The sequence below is a fragment of the Neopelma chrysocephalum genome, unplaced genomic scaffold, assembly GCF_003984885.1.
Source record: "Neopelma chrysocephalum unplaced genomic scaffold, ASM398488v2 Primary Assembly neopelma1_24, whole genome shotgun sequence".
NCBI classification, from domain to species: Eukaryota; Metazoa; Chordata; class Aves; order Passeriformes; family Pipridae; genus Neopelma; species Neopelma chrysocephalum.
Window position 1 is genome coordinate 32,273,019 of NW_020897693.1, and position 23,127 is coordinate 32,296,145.

At 37.1% G+C, this 23,127-nt stretch overlaps 1 protein-coding gene across 5 annotated transcripts in view; it reads right to left on the minus strand.

Annotated features, from left to right (window-relative positions):
* SLC25A21 (solute carrier family 25 member 21) overlaps positions 1-23,127 on the minus strand; it is a 257,554-nt gene that overhangs the window by 23,341 nt on the left and 211,086 nt on the right. For 4 of the 5 annotated variants that reach the window (XM_027671102.1, XM_027671087.1, XM_027671111.1 and 1 more), the window contains 2 exons: positions 7,201-7,267; positions 881-940 (listed from right to left, as the gene is read on the minus strand). In XM_027671102.1, the coding sequence (XP_027526903.1) occupies positions 881-940; positions 7,201-7,267 (127 nt within the window). Of the gene's footprint in view, positions 1-880; positions 941-4,210; positions 4,403-7,200; positions 7,268-23,127 lie in introns of those variants that run through there. The other variant, XM_027671122.1, reaches the window with a different exon arrangement.

Here is a 23,127-nt window from a genome sequence, read left to right on the forward strand (position 1 = left end):
TGACCATTCACTCACAGCAATGACAGGCAGATGTAAATGGAAGCAATATTGTTTGAAAGAGACCTGAAATAACCAAAACCTTTATAGCGTAACCATAAAAATACATTTTCATACAGTTGCAATGCAATTATTTTGAAAAATAGATATTTATTATGATTTACATTCTTGCACCTCAGGAAGCAGTAGTTTTTACAACAAGTATTTTTCTCCAAATGGTAAAATAGCAGAATAAATCTGAACATATAAAAATGCAGATCACACATGCAAGCTACATCTTAGCATTAAAGCCTTTCTGTGTATATGTATGTCCTGCATTTTGTTTTTAAAGCAGTTATGTTCTTGAGATGAATTCTGAGCTCCACTGATATGTAAGAGAGTTTTGCCATTGACTTCAAAGGATGTAGCAATTTCTTATCCATAACTTATGTTTATGTTAGAAAGTCTTTAGAATAAGACTAAGATCTGTATTTTTGTTATAGTCGCACTGTGCCTTGCAGAATAACACTTTGAGGTTAAGGTATCAAACTAGTCGCCATCACATGAATAAATAAATATTGAATAAATAAATAAATTTTTCATTATTTTGCAAGAAGAAGAATGACAGACTGCATACAACTCTTTCATGTTGACAGCTGTTATCCATATTAACAAATTTTATGACATTGTAGGGAATTATTTTGAAGACATTTGATATAAAAACTCATGTATTTATTATTTTGATAAATTCTTTATCAATGTTTCTGAGGCACAAGTCTGTTCTGAAAAACTGTTTATTGAACCGGACCCTTTAATTTTGGGCTTCTTCTAGGGGAGAAAGCAGATGAGACTATTCAGTATACACATATTAAATTAGAACATGAAGTTCTGTATCCATACATACCAGTCCTGGAGGTAATGATGCATATCCTAGTAGCTTCTTGTATTGTTCAAAGGTGAAAAACTGTAAATAAAAGTAAGATTGAAGTTGCAATGAAAAAAATTATGAGTTATATGCATACTTATGCATATTAGTAAAAAGCAAACTACAATGGAGCTTCACTGCCTTGTATCCTGAGTAGCTACAAGCAGTTCTGCAAAATAAACGTCGGTCACTTTTGTTTCACACTCTCTGTAGCAGTGCAATAGTAGACAATCAGGTTTCAGAACTGATTTTGCTCATATGTCATTTACAATAGCAGCATAAGTGCAATTGAAGTAATGCTTTATGTAAGAGTTTGCTTATAATATACACATCATATTTTCAATTTATAAACTCTTCCTTTAGCATTTAACTTTCATATACTGGTATAAATGTAGCAGCAGATACTATAATCTCTCCCAAGAAATCACCCCCACATCTTTAATATAATATACTGCCATCACTTTCACATTTCTCAAACACTAGTCTACTTCTCATCAGAGATATAGCAGATTTTGAAGATGGAAAATCTGTAGATTTTTATAATCTTCTACTGTCAACAGACACATTTCCTTTAGTATTTTTCTCTTTACAAATAAATCTTTCAGCCAGTTGTCTGCTTTCAAACAGTGGTGCTTAGAAGCCCTTAGCATCTGCAATTCCTTAGAGGATGAGTTTTGAAAGCTGCACTCTTGGGTGTTTGAACTTCAAGAAAGAAATGAGATCAGCTTCACCTGCACCAACATGGCAAATGGCAAACATTTCTATATGGTTTGCTTTGCAACCCTGCATTTCTTGCCACGCAAACCTATTACTTTTCAGAATACCTTTTATGATTTCTAAAACTCAAAGCAGAATAAATTAATGGATTTATTCTTCCAAGACAAGTGTTGAGAATAAATGACTGCACCAAAGTTAGCAAGAAACTTCCTGTTGGCATAGGCAGACAGACTTTTGCTGCCTATTTCCTTGTCTGTGGACACAAAGTCAAAGGTGCATGAGTCAAGGTATACTCTAAAGAAAGAGTATGTGTGAAATACTGCAAAGTATTGGTAAGATGCCCTCTGAAATAGAGCACACACTCTAGGACAAATTTATTCTTGTTTAGTTTAGCAAAAGAAAGGCTACAAGAGAATGAAAACCAAGGAAAGATATGTAATATAAAGTAATTGGTATAAAAGTAAAAAATACTCATAAATAGAATGTGTCTTGAGATCTGATGAAGCTTTCTTTTAACCAGAGGAGTGGGGTCCTGAAACAGTCTTCCACTTAGAGCAGTAGGAGGGAAATCTTAATGACTTGTAAGGGAAAGTATGATAAGTTAATGAAGGAGATTGTAGAACAAATCCCATAGTGTTTCAAATTCATATTCTGCAAATTTTTTGCTGAAGCCACTGAAAAACCACTTCAGGTTGATGCTATATAAGACAGTTCTGAGGGCAGTGAAAATGATTTTCCAGCACAAGGAATGAGGACAGCAGAAAATCTTGTAGGTTATAAAGAGTAGGTATCTGAATTCTGGGTAAAACCCAAAGATATCACAGGTGTTATTACACATAATTTTCACACATGGAACAACGCAAGGCCTATAACTACAGCTCACTATTTGTGAGTCCTATAATCTGTCCAAGAAGTATTCATGTCTTTGCACGCTAAAAAAAGTGGCTTCTACTCAGCACATTCAGTAGTATGGGAATGAATAACAAAAACCTGTCACAGTTTCACCAAGACTGCATTAGTGCAAGAGTTGACACATGCCAGTATAACAGAAGTAAATAAATAGAACCTCTGACTTTCCTGCCTACTTTCAAAAGTTGAACTGCAACACTTGATTGGTTCAGAGCAGGTTGATTCAAAGAAAGGTGGGATCCTCTGAAAGTCTGTGCATTTTTTGCCCATGCAGGAGGCTGTGATTCCTCCGTACAGCACCTGCCCATGCATGAAACAATCCAACTGTTTCACCACAAGAAGAAGGCAATGGGCAATGAGGTCAATGGAGATGTGGGAATCATAAGAAATAAAAGGGAATAGAGTTTTTAAGACAAAACAGAAAGACTGGGTGACCTATGCTGAGTCTCAGCCGAAGAAGACAAGCTTTGTCCCTCAGAGTTTAGTTACCACAGAACGATTAGAACAAAACAGCTTTTCCATAAACTACTTGTACAGGAACATGCATAATAAGCACCACATTTTCATTTTAACTTGTTTAGAACCTTGTCCTATGGCAAAGTCAATAACATTTTTCAATCAAGACCTGCTTCAATTGAAGTCACTGGAATCACACTAAAACTACCAGGAATCGGGTGTTAATGTGTTAATAATGCCAATGATTTAAAGCAGAAGGGAATATATATGCATAATTATGCAAAATCAGAGTGTTAGATTCTGAAAGGGTTGATACTCTGGTCAGTGAATAGATACTTTTTTATATATTCAGTAGGGATTATTAAGATTATTATATAATTTTGCAGAAAAGTCCTAGAATTGGGGCCCAGATTTTAACTGCTTTCCAAATAGTGTTTAGATTGAACATTTAGCTTGCAAACATCCTGCAAATATGTTTAAAATTGTTGCATTGGCCTTGACATTAATCAGAAAAGATAGTACTTCAACTGTAGGTCTATCTTTTTTGGACAACTGAAGATATTTTATAAGTAAAAAGAAGTCTCTGACAAAGTGGGTGGGTAAGCTGCTTCACTGAACTAAATTGATTTCTTATTGTGATAAAGTTTACTTTATTCTCTCTCCAGAATCTTTCTACTCATTGTTACCCTCCTAACCTTTAATGGAATTTCTGGTATTCCTTAATGTTTTCCACAGTATTGCAGATCTGTAAAATGGTTGTAATAAAGGCAGAAATACATTACCTAGCAATTTTTTGGTCTTCAAAATGTTACCTTTAAAAATTAATAGCTTCCTAGAGTAATAAATTAAATAATACTTAATAGTAACTATGTTTTACATATTTTTTAAAAGAAAACAAATCAATAGCAATAAAACTCAATATAAATGCTGCTGTGTGTACTAGGTAGGCTAGTAAACATATAATTTTGCCCTCAAAAATTATCTTACTGTATCATACAAATTTATATAATGTGTGTCCACCCAAAATATTTTTAAAAACACAGCATGATTTCCTCTTTTTGTCTACAGTTGGGTTAATAGCTCTGTGCAAAAAGAAAAAAAAAGAGGAAAAATTTCTCAGAATAAATGCATTTAAAACATGCTTTTGTGTATATAATAACCAATATTGTCCATCTGGCAAAGATACACTTTAATTGAAGTTACAAAGAAAATAGCCAAAGTACTTACCAGATGTCTCAATAACTCTAAGGTAAAAATACATGCTTGAAACAAGATGTCTGGGAACACATGAACAATATAAATTTGCCCCAAAAGTTCATCTGTTAACCATTGTATTGGCATGATCATTTCTTTGCTCCAAGTTCAATCTAACAGAAAGTTATAAACGTTGACTTTTCATCTTCCAGAAATACCAGCTTTCTTTTTAGGAGGGAAATAAAAGGAGAGAAAAAAAGAAACAGCAAGACAGACATGAGAATAGAGTTTACTAAAAATGAAGCTGTATCTTCAACACTTAACTGGAAAACTGGGGCTAAATAACTTTGTTTTAGTAGCTGTATTTTTATTTGCAAATATACACACCAGATAAATCCAAGATTCCAGTAGCACAAGTATATTTCTTCTTAGTACAAAATCTCCCTTGTCCATTGTCTACTCACTCTTATGACACTACAACTAGTTTTTGAAAAAGTTCATTACAAACACAAATCAAGGCTGCTGGAACCTAGAAATTACCTCTCTGCCTTTTGTGATTTCTCAAGTCTCAAAATCATTGGCCTGATTGTAGTCTTCCCCTAAATCTCACTGGTCAGTTTGGCAGTGGAGAAGGGACAGCTTGAGGCCTGCTAAGATGAGGAAAGCTATTAGGAAAATAAAGGGTGCAGAGTGGGCTAAAGGAAGCTGTGACTTCTCCTTTGGGGTCATAGTCAAATAAGGTTAGTGGAAATTTGAGACAGGCTGGATTCTCTTCAGGTCAAAGCATGGGTACAAACTCCACTTTGGATGTTAGAAATTGTATTGGCATATAAAATCTCACATTAAATTCCTTCAGTATCCAGGTTCTCACAAGGACATTACTGTCCTGCTATACTATGTTACCGAATTCTTCTAGTTTAGAATACAGCTGATGGCTCAAGGTAACCTGTAGCCTTCCTGATGTCCTTGGAACTGCATTAAATTTAAAGGAATAGTGTAAATAATTAAAGAATTCAACTATTTAATTAACGCCCCTCTCTCCCCTCGTTTAAACCTGATTCTCATGGTTGCAGAAAACTCAGCCCTTACATAAATGTCCAAGAATTAGGTAGAAAGCACCCCACTAAAGGAGCACCAGTAAGACATTAAAGGAGCTGTGAGCTTAAGGTGTACAAGAGGTTGAGACAACCGTCTGTTTAGCCTGGAGAGAAGAAGGCTATGTTCTAATTACTTCTTCTACCACCTAAAGGTTACACAGAGGACGAAGTTGGGCTTTCTCAGAGGCTGACAACAGAAGCATGAGAGGCAATAGGTAAAAGTTGCAACAGGATAATCTGTATATAATTTGGATTGCATATAAGGCAAAATTCTTCATAGTGAAAGCAACTAAGAACTGAGGCAGGAGCACAGAGAGGCTGCAATCTCCATCCTTGAATATTTTCACAACTCTACTAGACAAGGCATCTGAACAACATGATCAAACCATGAAGTCAGTCCTGCTTTGAGCAGGAGGCTCCCCAGGTGACCTCCAGAGATCCCTCCCAAACTACATCTTTCTACGATTCTATAATTATATATATAATGAATATTGTGCAGTTTAAGCTAATTTAATCAATTTGAGTAAGAGAAAGCTATTTGAGATTTTTGGATGATTCAGGAGAAATCAAACCTGGGTTAGTATTTTAACTAAGCATATTCTGGAATCGAAAAAGCACAGATTTACTTTGTCCTGTGTCAAAGGAAATGAAAGCGAGAGACTGGTGAAACATTACAGGATAAAGAACAGAAGTTATTAAGAATCTGCTAAATATCATCCATCTATCCTTCACTGCCACTTTGCTGTTAAATAAGACTTTGGTTTTCTTAGTTTTATTAAATAATTTCGAGGTAGGTGACATATGTCACTTGCATCTAAGATGCCAATGCAAACATGAAGATGATACTACCAGAACTCCTTTAGGATTCTATTACAAGGTCACATCCTGTCACTTTATACAAATTTTATTCCTCTGTAAAGGAATCGGAATGTGAATGATTAATTGCAGACTAAGGACCAGAATCATATGCAACCTTTTAAGAAAGAAACCAAAAAAGAAAGAGAGAAAAATCAAGACATTCTGTATAATAACTGCTTTTAGACACATTTGGTGCAACTATGGGAAACTTCAAAGCTCTGAAGCAAAAGGCAAAGAAACATTTGCTCTTAACACAGTTGATGCTTTGATAGATTTAAAACTTTGAGATGACATGTTTAATAACTAGGTTTTAATTAAAAATGTTGCATGACAACTGAAAAAATTGATGTATTGAAGTATTTTGCTTGGGAATGTTACTAAAATCGTGCTCAACAAATCAAAATAAAGGATAATAAAAGAAAATCAGGTCAGCATTTGACCGAACATACACTTTGGTAGACTAACATCTAGTTCAACTGTAAGAGAGATGGAGTAAAATGTTCCTTGCACAATGAGGAGTTGAATCCATTACTGTCTTCAATCTGTTAAAAAGTAAGAGTAGGGAGTAGAGTACTCTTTGGAGCACAAGAAAACTCTGGGCAGCACTTCACACCTACAGATATATTACTTCAAGTTACTGAGTGAGTATTGTTTAGTGGCCTTAATGGCTTTTTGTGTAATTTATTAAGCTATTAGTTGTTTTGCAAGTTGCTAGGCATTTTCAGTAAAGGAAAATATCTAAACCAGAGGTAATTATGAGGCTAAAATAACACGTAAACTATTTTATTAATTTCTTGACAATATAGAATAATTGCGATTTTTTCTTGTAACATTAGATATACAAGTCAAAAATAGCTTAGCATTTAAGATCCTTATCCTGCACTCCTTAATCAAGGAGAGTTTTTATTGTACTATCAATAGGAAACTTTCCTCCTAGTAAAAATCAGAGGATTAATATGCCAAATAAGTTTAAGATTCTAATTTCAATCAGCAGGGGATAAATAAAATGTTTTACAGCAGCCACTGTCCCTACCTATATTTTTAAAGGAGGAAGCTTGGAATTTTTACCTTCACCGCCCTTTTGGGTGTCTCAGCCAAGACAGGAGGAAATATTCCTTTGTAGAAGCCAAGTAGTCTATCAAATAAAAACAAAGAAGTTATTTTTGTATGGATAAAAAACATATCATTATCATACTGCCAATTTTATTTTCACTTTTGAGTAGAACAACTAACTTTTCAGCATTTCCAGGCATACAGACAAATAATGATATTCTCTGCTTACTTGCTAAATAACTAATGTGATACCAATTATACCATGTGCTGGTGAGATGATATAAAGAACTCAGCAATGAATATGTAAAAATTAAATCCATTTTTTCTGAGTAGACAAGAAATTGTGTTTAAAAGGAGAACAGTTTTGACAATAAAAAGGAGGTATTATTTCATTGTTTAAAATTTTTTGACACAGCAATGATAATATTAAAAACTGAAGTCACAAAATACAGATTTGAAAAAAACTGTGAGTCCAGCAAGTTGCACACAAAAACCCTCATGTTCACATGCTAGGGTAAGATGCCTTTTAAAATTTAGTTTTAACCATGACTCAAAATGTATAAATTTTTTTTTTTGGCAACTTAGTTTTAACACAAGTTAGCTATTCACACAGCCATAACAGTATGTATGTACTTCACCTTGGAAAAAACATTTGGGCATTATCTTGCCACTGTACTCACTCAGGTCTTTGTCCCTCTCTTGGCCTGGCTCTATAAACGCCTAAGGATTTTACAGTAGCTGCTGACTTCTGGAGCTGGCCCAAAGCCAAAGATTTCCTTGTTGCAATGTTTTGCTTTGCATCATCTCAATTTTATATCTATCTATCCATAGATATAGATATACAGCCTGCTACAAACATACATGGCATTTGCAGGCAGCCTGAGCTCTGCTTAAAAGGCCAATGTAGATGCATAATGCTGCATCTTGGGAATACTTTAAATGACAGGTAGTTCTCAAAATCCCCATATGAGGTAAAAATAGACATAATTCTTGTCTGCTAGGTCTTCACACTAACTTAGATTGTGCATGGGGAGAGTTCAGAAAGGAATCTAATGGAATCACCAAGAAGAATCATAGAATCATAGTATCATCAAGGTTGTAAGAGACCTTCAAGGTCACCTAGTCCAACCCAGCACTACCACTGTAACCCCTAAACCACATCACCCTAAATCATATCACTCAGTGCCAGATCCAGATGCCTCTTGAACACCTCCAGGGATGTTGACTCCACCACTTTCCTAGGCAACCTATTTCAATGCCTGGCCACCCTAACAGTGAAAAAATTTTTTTCAGGTATCTAATCTGATTCTCCGGTCTTAGTTTAAGGCCATAAGCTACCTTGTTATCTAACAAGAGCATATCTTACAATTTATTAATCTTCAGTTTACACACATTTATTCAGGACTATAGGAGGATTCTGAGTACAAAAAAAAAATAAATCACTTTTTAAAGCAAAGCATTTTTGCCTTTTTAAAATATTGAAAGGTGGTAGTGTTAGCATGTGATGATTAATCTTTCCAAAGCAGCCTACTATTTGGAACATTTTTGCAGAATGTGTAAGAGTCATGACATCAATAGATTCTCCTATAGTTATTCTCTGAATATCAAAGGAAAACAATTAAAATCATATTCCCCACATGAATGTAAAATACCACCATTTTTCCCTCCCTTCTTTGAATGCTTTTCTGGAGTTCTCTTCTTAAGCTTCTCCAACATCAGTGACATAATTTAGGCCTTGTAAGATTCTCCAGGGTGGAAATCTTGCTTATCCTTCCTCTGAAGTAAGTAAGTTATGAACTCTAGCCCAGGATAAAAGGATACTTTGAGCATTTTATAAAATTATGGTTTCATGACAAAATAATGAAAGTCCTTGGGTAGGAGATTTAAGGAATTCAGTTGAGTCATCAGGTGTTTCAATCTCCCCAGTCTCACCTTCCACACAAAAATAATTATATATATGTATGTATCTATTAATATAGATATGAATATACCTATAAATACCTATAGATATAGATATAACAATATAAATATACTGGATCCATAGAAACACAGAATCATATAATGGTTTGGGTTGGAAGGGACATTAAAGATCATCTAGTTCCAACCTCCCTGCTATGAGCTCGGAACCTTCCACTAGACAGGTTACTCAGACCCCCATCCAGCCTGATATTGGTCTTTATTCTTAGTACTGGTCCAGTCTTAGTCTTTAAGGTTCATACATATTCAGAGTATATTGCTGATTCAGCAATTGAAAGCTATTGAAAAATCAAATAACTTTAAGCATGTGATCCATACATTTTAACGTGATTTCAAACTGAAACTGAGGTCCAAGTAGTATCAGCTACAAGAACACAGATCCCTATAAACACTTATATTCCTTTCAGCTCAGTCTAAACCCCTGAAAGCACATCTACAACAGGCACCCTGTTTGGAATTTCTAGTACTACGCATGATTGGAATTGGAAAACAAAAAGTCCTCCACTGCTCTGCTCACAGGTGTAGCTCTGACTACAAAACGTGAGACCCAGTCTTGGTCCAGATTTATGTAAGAGATATATAAGCAGAGAAATATGCAGTGTAAAGCAACAATTCAGTTCTAAAAACACACAGCAGCATTACCTATCCTTACACAGCAAGACAGGCTCCTTTTCCAGGTTGCCTTTTTGTATACTCAAAATGTATGCAGCTACTGCATACATAAACTGTGTAACATTCCCATGGTCTCTGAGCATCTCAGGGAAAACTTTTCAGAGAAAATGCGAAGGGGAAGGACATGACAGGAATTCAAGCAATAGATTTGTCATCTCAGCAATCCTGTGGGGCAGGTGGTCACTTTTAAAGAGTAATTCAGCATTCTATTCCAGCTCAGTGTTGAAATACCAGTGATTCAGATGATCATCACACCAGGTGAACAGGCAGTGGATTATTTGAAAGTTCTAGAGAAATGGGAACTGAAAATATAAAAAGCAATTATCCATTTCTTCTCAATCACAGAACAGTTGAGGATGAAAGGGACTTCTGGATACGACTTGGTCCAACCCCTTGCTCAAGAAAGGCCATCTAGAGCCAGTTGTCCAGGACCATGACCAGATGGCTTTTGAGTATCTTCAAGGAGGTAGAATCCACAACCTCTCTGGGCAGCCTGTGCTCAGTCACTCTCACAGTAAAAAAATGTTTCCTGATGTTCACATGAACTCCCTTGAGCTTCAGTTTGTGTCCATTGCCTCTGGTCCTGTCATTGAGCACCACTGAAAAGAGCCTGGTTTCATCCTTTTTACACCCTTTCTTTGGGTATTCATGCACACTGATCAGATCCCCCCTCGAGCCTTCCCTCCTCCAAATAGAACAGTCCTGTATCTCTCAGCCTTTTCTCATATGAAAGATGTTCCAGTCCTTTAATAATCTTAGTGGCCCTTCAACTGAATTCTGTGTTATGTCCAGTGTCTCTTGTACTTGGGAGCCCAGAATGACCCAGTGCTCCAACTGTGGCCTCACCAGTTCTGATTAGTCCCTTTGGTTGCAAGGCATATTGCTGGCTTATGCTCAACTTGGTGTCCACAGGGACCTACAGGTCCTTTTTTGTAAATCTGCTTTCCAGCTGGTTAGCTGCCAGTATAAAACTGATGCATGGGATTATTCTTCCCCAGGTGTGGGACTTCACACTTCCCCTTGTTGAACTTCATAATGTTCCTGTCAGACCATTTCTCCAGTATGTCAAAGTTCACCTGACTGGCAGTACAATGTTCTGATATACCAGCCACTCCTCCCATGCTTGTATCATCAGCAAACTTTCTGACGCACCTTCTGCCCTACCATTCAGAATATTCATGAAGATATTGAACAGAACTGGATCCAGTATTGACTGCTGGGGTACACTGCTAGTTAGTAGCCTCTGGTCAGACTTCATACCACTGATGACCACCCTCTGGATCTGGCCATTCAGCCAGTTTTCAATCCACCTCAGTAGATACTTACAGAAGCCCTTCTTGTTGCTCCTATACCAAGTTCAACTCTAAGTGGGCTTTGGCTTTCCTAACCATGTCTCTGCATGCCCAGGCTGTCTCTACACTCCTCCCATATTACCTGCTTCTACCTTCTGTATACTCCTTTTTTATGATTGAGTTTTTCCAGGAGCTCCTTGCTTAACCTCACAGGCCTCTTGGGGTTTTTGCCTGACTTCCTGCATATTGGGGTATCTCTTGAATGGAGGTGATCCTTGAATACTATCCAGGTTTTCTGGACCCCTCTTCCCTCCAGAGCCCTTTATCAGGGGACTTTTCCATGCAGATTCATGAAGAATTTACAGTCTGTTCTCCTGAAGTCTAGGGTTGTGAACTTGCTTTTTGCCTTGCTCTGTCTTCTCAGGTTCCTGAACTCCACCATCTCGTCACAACAATCAAGGCTTCATTTGACCTTCATTCCAATGAGGTCTTTCTCACTTGTGTGTTAGAGCTCCAGTAGAACACCTCTCCTCCTTGACTGCTGTGTGTCAAGAAGTTATCATTACTGTTCTTAAGTAACCTGCTGGATTGCTTATGCCTTGCTCCTCCAGGAGGTATCAGGGGATTGAAGTCCCCATGAGGATCAGGGTCTGGAAACAGGAGGCTGCTTCTTAGGGTCTCATCTGCTTGTTCTTCTTGGTCAGGTAGCCCATAGAAGACACCTGCTACCAAGTCACCACTGTAAGTCTGCTCTTTAACCCTTACCTATAAGCTCTCATCATTCGTCCTCATGCACTTGGTAGTAGTTGCTCTCCCCTTTTCTTCCTATCTGTGTTCCTCCATTGCAGCACTCCAGTCCATCCACTGCATCTCTGGAATCCCAACAAAATCCTACCCCTGAAGCTGCACACAGACCACCAATTTCTCATGTTTATGTCCTACGTTGTGTGCCTTAGTATGCAGGCACTTTGAAGAGTCTTCCTCATGCACATGCAAATTCTTGAGGTGACCCCACTTGAGCCTGTTTTATTCATTTTGTGTTCCTCCTTGTTCACATCATCCCAGGCACTTAGCTTGTCAGCCTGTCCATCTCTCCCTCAGAGCTGCAGTAACTCCCTCTCTCCCTTGTGGCTCCTGGTTTAAAGTCCTCTTTACCAGGTCAGCCTTTCTGCAGCAAAGACACCTGTGCAAAGATATCACTGTGCATGTCATGTCAGGTTGATCTGCTTATTGCAGCTGTAAGGTTGACACTGAAGATTTTCTGCTGTAGGAATCTCTACTGTGAACCGGGAGAATCCACAGAGCCTAGCAACTATATTCATGGCTCTATGAATCCCTAAAATGTGAAGGAATCTGTAAATGAGTTTCAATGCTTTACTCCTCCTTTCCACTGTTTTCTCATCATGAAAAACAGACAGGAAGGAGTTAAGGTTTATTCCTATGGAACATATTAAGTTTAGAAATCTAAAAACACATGAAAACTTTGAGGATATACAACCATATATGCAATATGTAATTCAGTAAACATGGTAAGAACTAGCTCAGTATTTAATTATGAACTGTGGTTTAGGGGTTTTTTTCCTTCCTGATTTGAAATAGAAACAGAAAAAAGTTAGGAAGCACAGCCAGTGAGATGAAAGATATAAAGGAAAGGAGGAAGCAGAAGGCAATCCCATCTCATCACTGCCTATTGTCATCTGACTAATTTTTTGCACAAAGCGTAGTCTCTTTTAGAACCTACTGTGCCGGAGGTGGAGGTCCAGCAGCTGCCCCCAACTTTTCCAAATAATGCTTTACAAATTGTGCCCATTAAAGATACAATGATTTGAAATTTTTGCAGAGTGAACTATTTACTTAATTTTGAAAAGGTAGCATGATAGTAACAAAAACTTGAATGCCTTTGCCAGTCAGAAAGTACATACACACACAATGATCTTATACTTCTCTTTTGCTTGGTCAACAACACTGAGTTAGCCTACTTGCTCACGGTGTATAAAATTTTTCAAAGGCAACTAATGAATGGTGATGATGCTTCACATCTGAAGGATATCATCACCTGGATTCAGACCTTCCCTCAGAAAACTGGTTCAGAAAAATTATGGAACAGTAGTAGCAGCAGCAATCACTGCAGGGTGTAATAGAAGAGAGAGGACATGACATCATATCCCTTGCTAGAGACACTGGAAAGAACAAATAAATTTCTAACAGAAACACAGCTACATCTTATTTTGTTTCAGCGTTAAGGGTCTAAATGAACATCACCATTCAATTGTATTCTGGGCAAGAGCCCAAACTCATCTTTGCAGCAGTTGATTTTGAATCACTGCAGTCAATCATATCTTCTCTATTTGTACTTTCAGGCTTTCCCCATCCTTCTGGTTTCCATTTCTTGTTTGGAAGCCTTGAGTCATTCACCCTGGCAAGACGACCAACCTAAATCAGTTACTTTCTCTGAATTATACTGCAATTGGGATCTTGCTCTTGTTGTTTTCTTCTTCTGTCTTTCACATAATTTTCCCTTTAAGGATCTAATAAAGCTGATTGAAGGCATAAGCACAATATTCCCTTTCTTCTATTGCTGTCAAATCCAAGGCACTTACCCACATTGTTTTATAATTGAAACAAAAACCTCTTAGGTCCAATTCTGCTTTCATTACCTCTGCATTATCCCAAGTATAAATAAAAGACCTGGGTTTCATGACCACATCACTTACATTAAACAAATGCACAACTTTCTGATTTTACAAAATGTTTTATTTCAACAAAGTGAAGGAATTTTGAAGACATGACTGGTAAAAAGATGGGTGTTTTTCAGAAAGAGGAAGAAAATATGTCTAAATATAATGAAATTTGCTTAGAGTTTCATCTATACTAGGAAAAAGGTACCTTTTAATTTCATGGTATGTAGCATGCTGTGAATTTATTATTAACAGAAAGTAAACAATTGAAAACAGGGCAACATTAACTTTAACATAGCTATTATTGTGATGTGATCTTTGTGTTGTCCTAGCTGGAGATATAGAAGATTTAAAATTCCCAGAAGTGCTTAGTGAAGGCAGGCACAAATTAGTACCTACCACTGAGAAAAAGGGACATATTTAGCCATGTCTTTTAAGAGCTGCAAGTCACTAACCAGTTCACACATGTCATCCACCCTCAATCACAGGATCTGCAACCCTTTGCCCAGCTGAAGAGGTATGCTATAGAGGAGGCTGGGTTTCATTCTGGGATAAGTGGCACAGAGTTTGGCATCATTTAAAAGATATTAAAGGTTTGACAAGTTCACAGAAAACCAGGCTTGGAAACTTTGTTGCTCTCCAAAAAGCTTTTTTTGTTCTTGTGAAATATGTTATGTATATTATTCTACTGCAAATGTAAAATACACATCTCTAGAGGAACCTTATATAAAGCTATTGATGCCGTAAGGTCCATCTGTTTTTTTCTTATTTTCCCAATTTTATAAGCTTTATAAGTAGTTAAGTAGTAAAAGTAGTAGTAAAAGTTTTTTCCTCAGCTCCTATTAGGCATCACTATCAGTGACACAGCTAATCAGGCTTCTGAATTTCTATTAGGCAAATATACTTCTTTATTTATTCTGTGTCTGCTATATTATTTATGCTGTGTCAGATATCACAGAAGTACAGAATCAACCAGGTTGGAAAAGACCTCTGAGATCATCAAGTCCAACCCATGACCCAACATCACCCTGTCAACTAGAACATCGCACTAAGTGCCACATCCAGTCTCTTCTTAAATATCTCCAGGGACAGTGAATACACTACCTCCCTGGGCAGCCCATTCCAATGTCTGATCACTCTCTCTATAAAGAATTTCTTTCTAATGTTTAACCTAAACCTCCCCTGGTACAACTTAAGATTGTGCCCTCTTGTCCTACTGCTGGTTGCTTGGGAGAAGAGACCAACCCCCACCTGGTTTCAATCTCCTTTCAGGTAGTTGTAGAGAGTGATGAGGTCTCCCCTGAGCCTCCTTTTCTCCAGGCTAAACAACTCCAGCTCCCTCAGCCTCTCCTCATAGGGCCTGTGCTCCAGCCCCTTCACCAGCCTCACTGCCCTTCTTTGAACACTCTTCAGCACCTCAGTGTCCTTCCTAAACGGAGGGGCCCAGAACTGTCCACAGTACTCAAGGTGTGGCCTAACTAGTGCCGAGTATAGGAGCAGAATCACTGCCCTGGTCCCGCTGGCCATACTATTCCGGACATCTGCCATTTTAGATGCTGATACTAAATACTAAATACTAGGTCCTTATTGTCACAATGTATTTCCCTTTTTTTTCACTGAGCTTTCATTGCAACACGTGGGAATTAAGGAAAAACAAATTTTTTGCAACAAGTAAATGTAATACAGAACCATGTTACCATGTGCCTCTAGTAACACTGATGTTATACTATATGCTGAAAGAAGACCAAGTGTCCAGCTGTAAGAACACTAGAAGCAGACCAATTAATGAAAGAAATCCCTCAAATAAGTTAAGACAACACAGGGTATGAAAAGTGACTAGTTAAAAAGGAAGAGACTGTTGGTGAAAGCTATTAAGATAATTCAGGAATGTACTAAACAGTGGAGAAACTGGCTCAGAAACAATCAGACTGGCCAAGAAATGGATTAATAATCAGCATCAATCTACCTCACTTACTCAAAATGGCAGTCACCAACATATCTACTGCACGTGGGTCAGATGATGAAGTTATTACGATCCATCATCCATGTGACTGTTATTCTTACTGAAAAATGAGTCTTCCATCCATGAGTTTTAAGTTTTAATCACCTCTCAATCTCTCGGTCAAAATCCTTGCTAATTTTTTGGCTAAGAAAGCTGCACTCTAAATTTATGTGAGTTACAGAACACAAATATAAATTCCTCAAGAAAAGGGAAGATGAAACCTTCTCCTTCCTTACTTGTGTCTATGGCAGCAAGAAAAGTAAAAAAAGGGATCTTTGTTAAAATTTATTTCTATTCAAATAATTGTCTTTTTTACTTTTATATGCATGTTTACTTCTATACTACATGTTTTTCACATGCTTTCTGTGTTTTATTATACCCAAGCACCTAAGAAAAAATAATCTAGGAAAGTAAAGGTGTAGCCTTGCTTTGTAACACACAACAAAGCCTCGACAGTTTCCTATGTGTGCAAAAAGAACATATTTTTCTGGATATTTTTCCCCAAGGATGATTAGAAACTAATCATTTGAGTGGTACACTGTTACCACGTACTGCTTGAGTAATAGATTAATGTGAATTAAAATAAATTGGATTTTTAAAAATGTAGATATGCTTACACCTCCAGCTATTACCCTGCAAGTGCCAGGGGCCTGTGAAGCTGAGTGGACACTGCTGCCGAGGGAGTTATTGGGGTACCTGAGAAGATGGTGATGCTGGTGGGTGGGGAGACAGGACCCTGCCAGCTGCAGCACACTCTGCTCGCTCTCACTGCTGCCAGCCCGGTGCAGGAGCAGCAGCACTTGTTCCACAGGGCTCCCTGACACCACTGCCTGTGCCTTCTGAACACTTCTCTTGTAGTCTGGCCCCAACACCAGCGAACGAAATACTAGTTTGGCCCATGCTTCTAAGAAGCCTTAAGCTGGTCCGTTTGGTGTAATTCCTGTTGAAATCAGTGCAAATGGCAGCGTTATTATCACTGGCAGCTGGTCTGGGCTCTTACAAAATTATCTGCATGTAATCACTAGCTGGGCTGTAGAATGGGTCTACATGTCTCATTTCTTACAACTGACAGCATTTCTTCCCCCAAAGACTTTCCATCTAGCTACCCCTTTGTTTGCAAGAGGAACAAGCTACAGACATGCCAAAACAGCTTTGCCTAAAGCTTCTGAAACAGAAAAATTCTTCATTGCATTTTGGATTGTCAGAACTGGCAGACTGTTTCATTTGTATAGAAGTTTTAGTTGTTCAAACACTAGAAGAGAATTTAGGGTTTTTTTTCTCCTTTTGCCAACAGTACTGCCGTAACTGGTATGACAGGAAGCAGTCTTTGTGTTAAAGTAGCTCCACACCTATGTCTATTGAAGCTGAAGAATATAAGAAAATGATTCTTAATTTTGATACCAGAGGAAATAAAAATAGATTTTTGGGGATATGTGCTTAGAAATCTATACCAGACACTAAAAAAAGAAAATCATAGAGAGGATAATTAGATGTGTTTTATGGAAAGACTGGCAGCATTTCTCTGTTAAACTGATGCTGTGATTCATTAAATGAAAAATCACGAAATGAGCAAAATTTCTGTGCTTGCCCTTGGAATGTGTCTTACTTAAATTGGTTGTGACTTCATAAAAATACAACATTAAGTTGTTTTAATTTCATCAGAAAAAATGTGGTTCAGGAAGGAAACTTTTGATTGCAAGTCAATGTTATCCTTCGTTGGAATAAGTTATACTCTTCAATATCCGCATCCGTAATCCCTGGGGAGTTATATGACTCCATGTATTCTTTCCCATCTGCTAGTTAAATATGAGATTCAAGAGGCTTTCAGTGTCATTATACAGATTAGTGACTCTCCCAAGAGGACTCTAGGTTCATGATACAGTGAATAACTTACAATGAGATTCTGAAGACCAACTTTCAGAGATCGTTTTGTGTTTGTACGAGATTTGCACCTGCAATTATTTGTGCTTATAATTTAGGTTAGTTACATGTTTTTAACTTACAGATGCAATCAGTGATGTAGATACTTAAACTGAACTGAACTTCAGGCAACCATAACTGCAGGTGCAAAATTTTGTCTGCCATTATTTGAATCCATAAACACATCCATCTTCTGAAGTCTAAAGTAAATCTAGGCCAGTAGTGGTTTTATGAAGTGTTTTTAACAAACTAAAAAATGTGCATATTTTTCCCAGTTCTGAAAAAAATCTCAAAACAGCTCTTTTTAGCATTAAAGAGAATAGAGTATCATTGAATATATACAAACATGCACATGATAATTAATTTTATTTTGTTTTTTAGCATCTTGACCTTTGGGGTATTTTTCTTACTTCCTTTACAGTACCTGTATCAGGAAAATAATAAAACATTCCTGACTTTGTAACAGCAATACTGTTGACCGTTGCACTAGTAGACAGCTAAAGTCCTGTATGCACTGAGTTTAAAGTTTGCAGAATTTGTAGCATTGCTTAGGTAGTGAACAGCACCATGAACATGTACACGTACCGGCACTTGAATTTCCAACTGTGGTATCTAGATGTATCACAAGACTGAAAGGTATTACCACACAGATGTGTGAGGAAACTCGAATGAATGCCACCTACCTAAAGATAGATGCAATACTCATATGTGCCGCCAAAATGAGATTCAGTTGTAAGAAAGTCATTAGAAAGATTTTAAGTACTTGGGAGCAAGAAAATTATTCCTTGAAAAGCACATATTTCTTACAGTTATTGTACGAAACTACAACAGTTACTGTCCCTAGGTACGGGGACTTCCCCTAAGTACAGAGACAGTGTCACAGATCTTTTCATCCACTAGAGTGCCATCATGCAGTGCCAGTGTGATACAGGGAGGGCACAGGTGCAAAACCAAACTTCAGTGCCTTGTTCCAGACAGCTCATTGCAGGCTAGGTTACACTCTGTTGTATGAAGATCTGCATTACAGATGTAGGAGCAATGTCCTCCTACTCTTCATGCACTTAAAATGCCCTAAAAATACCATATGGGTTAATTAATTTTCCTTAATGTTACTCCAATCCAAGAACAAATAGAGTGGACAGTTAATACTGACTTTTTTTTTTAATCACAATACATTTTAAACATGAAAGCTCCCATTTGAGTTAATGTGCAGCAATGCTTCCACACAGATGCCACCTTCAGTACTCTGATAGTCCCACAGTATAATGACATTTATCTTGTCCTTCTCACAAAATTTCTAACATAAATCACTATGATGTCATGTGATAACCTTTAAGATAACAACTTTCATTCTGAGATTCTCAAAGAGAAAAAGGACAAGCAAGGTAGGATTAAATGACTGAGAAACAAAGAAGATTTACCAAAGGATTCCAACTAAAATTTGACTGTTAGACTACTAGAAACATATTTTGCAAGGCTTTACACCAGTGGTGTACTTTAATATAGTTACTAATGGAAAACCTGCTGCAAGAGTGTGATGCAGATATATGTAAATACCTTTTGAGACCAGATCAACATGCAAGACAGATGTGTGAAGAACAGTGTGAAAGTTGCTCTCCTACTTATTATTATCCTAATAATAATTATCCTAATTATTATTATTGCTACCTATTACTCAGTGGTCTACTCCTATGTAGCTATGCCTCACCTGCCAACAGTCTCCTCATCTGCATAGACGTCTGTAAAGAAACCTGACAGTATTTTTCTCAAAAAGTAATGGAATCTGTGTGTCGGTGATGTGGCAGTTTCTACTGGATTATTTATTTTTTAAAGAAGCTTGCAATGTGTTCTTTGAGCAGCAGACCTGCCTGAGCAGGTTTGACCTGAACATCTCTTTTGAAATGTTTTCTTTTTCTCAATATACTCTTCTGATCCAGCACTCCTTACAACTTGAATTCTTCTGCAGAAAAGAAATTTTGCCACTTCAGCATTGAATAAACAAAACAAATGGACCCTCCCTCCTAAGTTACTTTAAAAACATACAAAGAATTTTACTTAAAAAAATGAACATGTAGCAATCCAAGTAAATACAACACACTCTGTTTTACAGCCTATAGCATGCATTTTTTTGTGTCAAACCTTTCTGCATTTTATGACTTAAAATAATAGTACCTTATAACCATCAATATGTCAAAAAAGTAATTTTGGATCAAATTTTATTTTCTTACAGATCTCTAATTTTCTCTGCATTTCCAAAAGAGAATCGTTTTTCCTGTGTAGCTCACAAACATGCCACAAGGCTTGCTCATTTACCAGCTCTGAGCTGGATGTAGAACTCAGCCAGATTAGCTGGAGATTACCATTGCACCTCTGCAGCAGTATTGTTTGCCATGATCTCACATCTAAGTGTAATTGCAATTTGCAATCACATTACCTCCCTATTCACCATCATCAGAGAGCATTACAAAGTCAATATAAACAACACTAGGCATGACTAAATGATTGCCTGGTATTCTACAGAGTTGATTTAGAGACATGTGAAAACCCTATCTATGGATAGGACTGCCAGCAAGGATATAAGAACACATTTATGTTGTTTCAACTAAGGTAAGGACAGCTTCCTTGCAAATCTGTCCCCAGAAGACAGCTGTGGAAGATGAGAAAGTCTGTGCAACAAGGAGTTTTGCAAGGCAAGGGTGGTCAGAGAGCTCCAAGTGCAATGATTTCTACTGTAATTGTAGCAGGTCTTGAAGGAACACGTGGTAAAGTCTTTTGGAGCACTGGGCATCCTCAGACAATGCTCTGAAAAAAAGGCATCTGACTCTATCAGCATTGATAGACAATGCAGTAGGTTCTTCTACGGGTTCTGTTTTGCTGTAAGGTAAAAATGCTGGAAACTCCTTGAGTGTCAGTGAGCTTTTAATAAAACGTGTGCCTGCAGTTCAAGAATGAAATACACAATTTATTATCTTGTACTGAAACTATGTAAAACTGGCAATACACTGAAAAAAACTGGCAAAACTCAGCAGTGTAGACAACAGCCTTGTGTTCTCCTTTTGCGTTACGAAAATTCAGACCAGGATGACTCTGAGGCCAGCTGAAAATTATCTGAAAAGCTGCATAAATAAAAAATTGGAAAACTCATAAATTGTTAAGCAGTAGTATTTCTGAAAAGAGTAGTTTATCTTAAACTTTCATTCTGTCATGATGCACTGATTGGTTTATGATGAGCTTTTCCTCCAGGGAAGAACATACTTTTTAGTAAACAAATTTTTATATTTTCTTGTGTAAAAGTGAGTAACATAGCTCTTTATTTTAATATAGTTTATACCACATCTTTTGCAAAGAAGTTTTAAGAGAGTTTGGATGACATAACTACCCCTTTGCTTTCAAAGACTACATATTCCTCAATTTTTTCCTTAAGCATTCAAGACTTTTTTTTCACCTGTGGTTCTTTCTTTCTATTTTTCTACTGTTTTTATCTATGAAGTCTATAAGCCACAGTTCCACGTAAAAAAACTTGGTACCATTAGTTTTCCAGAGGCAGAACTGAGCAGAGTACTCTACATTCAGGCTTTGAGCAAAAACAGGGAATTTAACTTATGTATACTGATATACGTCTATTGTCCAATGCAGATCTGTGCCACTGACAAACACAAACAACCTTTCATGAATTGTACATTTTGATTCAGGGTTCGTAACAGAAATGATTTTTTGATTTAGAAACACTTAAAAATGGATAAAGTATGTTCTGATAATGAATATCTAAAACTTACACATGGGGATATAAAAAATTATAAATAATCAATAGAGTGGAAAGAGAAATGTAATGTTTTCCATAGTCTCTGGGGTCTGCCCTACATGGACCCCTCCACAAACCACGAAGTATAAAGCAGTGCCTCATAATGTAATGAATACTTGTACTTTGTAGGAAAAGTACATTTATCATGTATATCCAGACAGAATGAGGCAGTGCATGGAGCCCTGGTACCACAGCTCGAGTCTGCTACCATTTGAGCCAAAGTAGAACTACATTAGCTGGCACTAACAGCAGTTCATTTATCGTGTCTGCAGCAAGCTACTGTAAGACAACACAGCACACACACAGCCAGAATCACTTTTCAAGGAAAATGAATAGAGAAAGGATGTAAGGAGAAAAATACAACTGTGTATTAAGTTCAATGTATATACGTGTCTAATTAATTAATTTTTCAAAATTTTTTAAGCCTCTGGGAATGCAGCTTTCCTATGAGACATTATCCTCAAATGGCAATATATCACAACAAGTCAAGCACATAGAATCATCTTAGAGATGACAAGTAATGAAGTACTACTTGAGATTTTCAGCTTATTCACTCCATACTTGTTTGTGATGATGTGGTAAAAAAAATGCCTTGGATCTCATTTTTAACCATTTTACTGGACATCTGGTGTTTGCTGCCTAAAGTTTCACTATCACCAAGGTCACTGTAATTCTATAGCACATCTGGGCCAAATTCCCTGGCAGTTTTTAGTGATTTCTGTAGCAGTGGAAACATGTGTAGCTCTGCACAGTCCCACACATACAGAATTCTGAGGAGCTACAGAATGTTCTTGGATCTTTTGCATTTCAGTGTCCAGGAAATTACCCACTGGTAATGGATGATCTTGCAGTATTTTGTTTTTTAATCTTCTGTGGGATATGTCCAAATCAAGTAAACCCACACAGATTCTAATCACCAACATTTTATTTTCATCAATTATTAAAGAAAACATTGGTGAGTCAGTCTGCATGTTTTCAGAAGTACACACAGCCTTTGAAAACATTTTCTTGGAAGTGGACTGATGCAATGTGAAACTGGCCTAGTCACTGAAAATGTTGAGAACTGCAAAGCCTAGGCCTCCAGAGTTGAAGAGAAGAGAAATTTAGCAACAGTCTTGCAACAAAGGACCAGTCACAACATAATTCTTATCCTCTTAGGTAAAAACAGAGATTAAAATTGTAGCACTATCATACATCTGCCATTTTTGCACAATCAACTTTTATGCTAAAAATCTTTTAACATTTAGTATTAGTATAATCTAAGTTTTGGTTATTTGTTTTAAAATGATACATTAAAACTATTACTTGTTACAATGGAAGGTTTGTGAGAATGAGTTTTCTGGAAGAAATAGTTTCTTGCTCCCCAGATACTGAAGTATTTGTGCCAACTGGTTAGGACAAAATCAATATATTACGATTGCCTGGACTTGATGTAAAACTTTGCTTGCAAAACAACAAAAAAACCCAACCAACCAAACAAAAAGAAAATCCTAACACCGAGTTTCTCTCCAGTAGTGTAACACACAACTGATTAAACTCCCAGAGGAGCAAGCTAAATTTCTTCTGTTATTTGTTGAGTGACTGAGCAGTTCTTGTTGT